Genomic DNA, 5,903 nt, shown 5'->3' with positions numbered 1-5,903 from the left:
TATATATATATATATATATATATCGAGGAGTATCGATGTTGGTAACGCGGTTCGAGTCTAACAAGTTCCCGGTGCGTTGAACATGACAAAGAGGCGTCCGCTTTTGTAAGTCGTGTTCGTTGGAACGAAGGACGGATGATAAAGCGAAATCCGATTAAGCTTAATGGTGAGGGATTTAATCGAAAGACATTGAGAGAGAGAGAGAGAGAAAGAGGGAGAGACGAGGGAGAGAGAAAAGGGCCGCGGATATTCAGGATGAAGAATGAAAGTTTGCGAGGCAATTAGAGGCAATTTCCGGTCGGCAGGGGCTCGAGTGATTCGCGCGCGGTGGTAACGGCTCGCGATCGTCTCTCGTTTTTCTCTCCACCAAGCACCAAGGGACAAAGAGAGAGGGAGAGAGAATCTGGTGGAACCGTTTGGGCTCGTAATTTTGTTGCTGTCCGGGAGGAGGACGGCGAGTGATACGTTAAAAAAAGCAGCAGGCTCGATCGTTAGCCTAATATTAACATCCATAAAGTGCAATCGCGTGTAGAGACGGTCGAGCGGGGGAGCCCTCGCGTATGCACGTCTGGTTCGTATCAAATGTTTAATTACAATATAAAGCGGCAGGCGAGCTGACCGCGGGACGTAAAGCGTTTACTTTTGGCCGAATAAGGCCGGTTTTAAGAGGCTGTTTCGTGGGGGATGCGCGATGTGTACTCGTATCTCGCGCCAATTTATAATCCCGCTTCCTCTTACGTTTTGGTATATACACGCCGATACGCCGGGGAAAGGGAGAAAGATTGGCGATGCACGAGGGTTACGAAGTAATGGTGGTGGGGAGAAGGTGGAAAGGGACGAAAGTGGTGGAGGCGAAAAAGGAAGGGATTATTAAAGGATTCGCGAATCGAACTTGGAAATCGAACCGAATAAATACAAGGAAAGAACGAAACGAGAAAGAGAGAGAGAGACTTGTATAATTACGCAATTTAGATTCAGTTTTACGATTCTGGTTTCGGCTTTATTAAAAACGAGAGTGGGCGTAAGCTCGTCGCCCCTTCTGATCCGAGAGTATATATCTGCTGCGTTGAAAAAACTTGGCCAACAAAGATAATGCGTTTCTTGTTTAAACGAAATGTAGGTATATACGTCTTGTCGGGATATTTCTCGTATACAACCGTGATGAACCGATGAGAATCGTCCAACGATATATATATATATGTATATAAACGCGACTTGTAACGCGAGCCAAACGAGTAATCCCCTCGGCCGTTCCTTTTCTTTTAATCGCATTTTCATCCGCCGCTCGATTAACCGGAGGAAAGACCGAGCGGGGCCTCGCGTGGATCGGTCGCGTTTTATTTTTTTCTCTCCCTCTCTCCTCTCCCGAACAACCTATCCCGCCTTTAAACACCTTTGATATCGAAGCAGCTCGATCTTATCGCGTAACATTATCCCCGTACATTATCGCCGTTTAAGGGTTTCATAATTTCTTTCATACGAACACGGTTTGCGTAATAAAAGACGCGTGACGACGTTCTGTTCGATAATCGGCAAGAATGCGGTTCTACCTTTTAGCCAGAGAGTCGTCCGTGTGTGAGAATGCGTGACCGGACGAAAACACGACGGGGAACAAATGCACCGAATTCCTGAGCTGGGCGTAAACGAGCGGACGGAGGAAAAAAGAATATTCGATATGATTAACGGTACAATGTTCTAAGGCGGTGTCGATCCTACTACCGGATTCTTCCGAATCATACCGATCGTATCGTCGATCCAACGATCGAACGCGCCGGATCATCATCTCGAGCTTACCACCATCCCCTTTCCCTCGATTATTTATAACCGAGCGAGAAAGAATTTTCGATTCCTCCAACTCTCTCTCTCTCTCTCTCTTGGAACCCATTCCGAGAACGACGATTAGGAAAGATCGGCGTCCGATGTCGGGTGTAAGCTGGCCCGGCGTATCGTTGTAAACCGAGATTAAATTGCATTGTCCGGGGCCCGTTACTGTGCCAGCGATAATTGCAACCGCGGCGTAAGGTTACCTGCGAGGTCGCATGGGTTAAGCACGGTGGGCAACCAGCTCTCGTGCAACACGTTACAATTTTCGTTTGAGCCGGACGGATTCGGCGAGAATTCATCTCGTATATATGGCTCGATCGAAGTTCGATCAAACTCGTTTGTTCGCCTTTGTTGGGATTCGTGGAAGGCGTCGTCGGAACGAGGGAAACGTAACGGTGGATCGAATATAATGTCGCGCCTTTATAAAGCCGTATTGCACGCGTTTGTTTCCATTTTATGGAATCTGGGTCGATGATTAATCGAAGCGTTGATCGATCGATTCGATTCGATTCGATTTTATATGGATCGTTTGAGTTTCTAATTTGTGGAAAGTTGAAATATCGAGTTCTTTTGGAGCGTGAAAGAATTCGGCAGGCCGCGGTTAATAAGAATGTGCAATAACAACGAAGGTATTTCCAGTTCTAACCTTGTCTCCCTTTTTTACGATCGACCAGTTCCCCTTATAATTAGGATCCGATATATATCTTTGTTTCGTGGAAACGGAGCAAGTGTTGAAATGTTTTTAATCGAGTGTGAAATTACATCTTTTCAGTCTCGTTACGCAATATTCCATGATCGAGTATCGACACGAATGATTACCCTAATTTTTTCATTTTTCGCACGTCAGGTAGAGAAAACGTGGATCTCGTGAGGCTTATCGAACGACGACGATTAATTCTTAATCTTTATTCGCGGTATAATTCATATTTAATAAAATGTTAGAGATGTTTCTCGAGAATCCATTGATATCTTATCCTTATATTCTTTTTTTTTGCACATTTACAACTTTTACATTTGCAACGATAAACAAAGATTCTTGCAACTGGCTTATCATCGCTGCATATTTATCGGGGATCTCCCTTGTCTGATTATAGCTACCTGGTGTGTCTCCTGGAGCTATTTCATCCGTGGTTGCACCCGTGTTATTAAAGTATCGGGTCTGCAGACCGAGATTGTTGCTCGCCGGTTCTCGAGCCGAGGTCGATCCAGCCGCAGATGTGGGATTGTTGCACGGGGAAGTTTTGTTGATCGAGGACTCGGCGAGACAGTACGATCCGATAGGAGGTGAGTCTCGACTGGTTCGATCTGATTTTATTTTGGTGGGGAAAAAAAAGAAAAAAAAAGAAAAAAAAAGAAAAAAAAAACGTATACTCATACACAGAACGACGTTCGTTTTTTATCCGTGTTACAGATACGGACAGGAGATACAGAGCCACGGAAAAGTTGTTGCATGCAGAAGAGGAGTATCACGAAGCTTTGTGCAGCGCGAAAGAATTGTACGCACGGCCCCTGGCGCGAAACTATCCCGAATTTCACGATGTCATCTTTCAACCGCTCGCGGATCTCTCTGTGGTCACTTCTGAACATTGCCAGAGGGTGAGTTGATCTTGATACGTATTTTTCTCTCTATTTAATGTGTATATGTTCAATTTATAAAAAAAATCAATTTTTTACTTTACGTTCGAATCTGTCGACAACGAAGAAACGTTTTTGTTGCCTCCGTGTATTTCAAAAAACGATAAATTTTTATTTCACTCGTGCGAGTACTCCTTCGCTATTAGTCGAGGTTGACAGTTCTCCAACTTCGTACACGGATAGTAGGGCTCTTCTTATCGACCGATTCGTGATCTATCGCAAAGTTGTGATTGGTAGCCTCAGTCGAGAGATGGCAGCACTCGAAACGTGCCGCGTTATTCAAGTTCGCGCGGCACCTGTTACTTCGAGCACGTTGCCTTTCTCCTAGCGTGTCGCAATTACGTTTGACTCTTCCAACCTGTAACCTTTCGCGAAAGGGAATTCCAGATGATCGCGCACGCGAAGATCTCTCTATCCAAACACATCCTCCTACCATTCTTTTAAACCCAACAAAAAAAAAAAAGAAAAGAGAAGAAAAAAAGAAAAAATCCTACATTCCTCAGAATTTAATTTCCATTTCGCATACGTTCGATTGAATTCCCGTTTCCTCGACATTCCCTCTCAAATCCTTCCTCTCGTTAGAATTCAATATCTCGTTAGTTGCCTCTTCCATCCAAGTTTCTTACACAACAATGTAAATACCGTTCGACGAGTAGCCAGAAGGCAGGATTCGCGGAGGATTCTTCGCCTCGTTCCAAAGTCCAATCCCGAGAACGATCCCGAAGCGCAAGAAAGCGTGCGATCGTCCCTCTCCTGTTTTCATTAAAAACAACCGTGGAAAATATCGCGGACACGCTGATAAGGCGATCAGGAGAGGTGGGCTGCTGCTCACTCCGGATGGACGTGTTTTCTTAGGGCTGACGATAAAGAGGATGGGTGTCCTTCGGGTGTAAACACAAAGCCACGCCGGCGGAGCTGGTTAACGAGTCGGGATGAGCGATGACGGTGGTTAGCATCCTCATAAATATTGACTTTTACAAGACCGGCAGGCCGAAGGAACTCGGCTGAAGATGCAACTGCCTCGTAAAGTGAAAAAGCCTCTCTCCTCGCGCGAGCGAGAGATCGTTGCGCGGGAAACGCCTACCTTCTTTATTCCAACCGGTGAGACGACGGTGATGGTCATTGATAACGAAGTTTCAGGGGAAAAAGCATGCAAATGTATCGTGCTACGCTCCGTGCCCGATCGATCTGGAACGAGGATCCTTTTTTATAAATATCATCGCGTGTATTAATTGCGATGTACGTGTAGATTCCTTTTTCTTTTCTTTTAGTAGATCGATTGGATTTTGAAGGTTGCCCTGGAATAAAGTCGATCCGCTTTTGAACTTGTTTAAGCTTGTGTAAGTAAAGAATATTACTGTTTCTTTTTTCTTTTTCTCTCCTTTCTTTGCTCTCGACTCATAAGTAAAAATATATGAATTAAAATAGAAACTAGGTTTCTCCTGTATGACGATCGCTATTTTAGAACTATACCAAAGATTCTGTGAGTGTTCGAGTCTCGATTTCCTTTTTCTCTTTCTCTCTCTCTCTCTCCTCGATTCGTCATAGCGATCTATCGACCCGAGCCATCGATGGTATTATTCTTCGTCGGATCGCGTCGCGAAAGGAAAAGCGGAGACTTTGGCGAACAAGATCGTTCCACTCGATCTAACACGTGGTGTAAGGAAGGTGGTCGAGGCCGATCTCCGCGATCGTCGGGATGATGACGCAAAACCCTGTGCCGGGAGCGAAGGTTAATTAGTGAAAATCGTTTCGAGTCAGCAGTTTCAACGTTTCTGAAGCGAAGAATCACGAACCCGGCGGTGCGCCGCTCTTCTCTTCTCTAATCCTTTTTATCCCGCCTCGTTGTCGCCGCCGCAGCGTTGTTCGCGCCTGCCATCTCCTCTCCTGTCATCTCCTCTCCTGTCACGGAGCAATTTCACTTTGGAAAGGGGGGACCAGGAGGGCAGGAGAGGCGGCGGGCAATTAGAAGCAATCGCGCAGCTGGAAATCGAGGGAGAGATCTCTTCTTCCTCGCTTTTTCTCTCTCCAACGAGAAGACGATTTGACGGACGACGAGGAGGTGTGTGCGTTACTCCGTTACCGTTTATTTGCTCGGTCAGAGAGGAGGATTCTTCGAGTCCTGTGGCGTCCTGTGGCGTCAGCCTTTTTCTTCTTCTTCCTCCTCCTCCTCCTCCCTTTTCCCTTCCAGAAACCTCGAAGGATTCCTGGAAAAGTATCCTTTTAAACGACCGATCTCGTTGTTCCTTCCCTTCTGTATCGTTTCATCGTCACCTTCGAGCAATTGAGCGTAGAATTTCGAGAAGGTCCGGAGCGCGTGCGTATCCTCCCCCCTTTTCGATCATCCTCGTCGTTTCTCCGCGTTTCGCCTATCTTTCGTCCCCTTTCTCTCTCGTCCCCTCCCCCTGCCTCGACCGTTGTACGCGCGCTCCACCACCGTAAAT

The 5,903-nt window shown here is 46.2% G+C and overlaps 1 protein-coding gene across 3 annotated transcripts in view; it reads left to right on the top strand.

Annotated features, from left to right (window-relative positions):
* LOC102677253 (rho GTPase-activating protein 20-like) overlaps nucleotides 1-5,903 on the top strand; it is a 179,690-nt gene that overhangs the window by 35,238 nt on the left and 138,549 nt on the right. For 2 of the 3 annotated variants that reach the window (XM_006616261.2, XM_006616260.2), the window contains exons 2-3: nucleotides 2,919-3,108; nucleotides 3,236-3,420. In XM_006616261.2, coding sequence (XP_006616324.1) covers nucleotides 2,919-3,108; nucleotides 3,236-3,420 — 375 coding nt within the window. Of the gene's footprint in view, nucleotides 1-1,557; nucleotides 1,565-2,918; nucleotides 3,109-3,235; nucleotides 3,421-5,903 lie in introns of all 3 variants that reach the window. The other variant, XM_031510692.1, reaches the window with a different exon arrangement.

This window comes from Apis dorsata, unplaced genomic scaffold (genome assembly GCF_000469605.1).
Source record: "Apis dorsata unplaced genomic scaffold, Apis dorsata 1.3 scaffold_256, whole genome shotgun sequence".
Classification (NCBI taxonomy): domain Eukaryota; kingdom Metazoa; phylum Arthropoda; class Insecta; order Hymenoptera; family Apidae; genus Apis; species Apis dorsata.
Note: the sequence above shows the minus strand (reverse complement) of the source record. Positions and strands in the feature narration are given on the sequence as shown.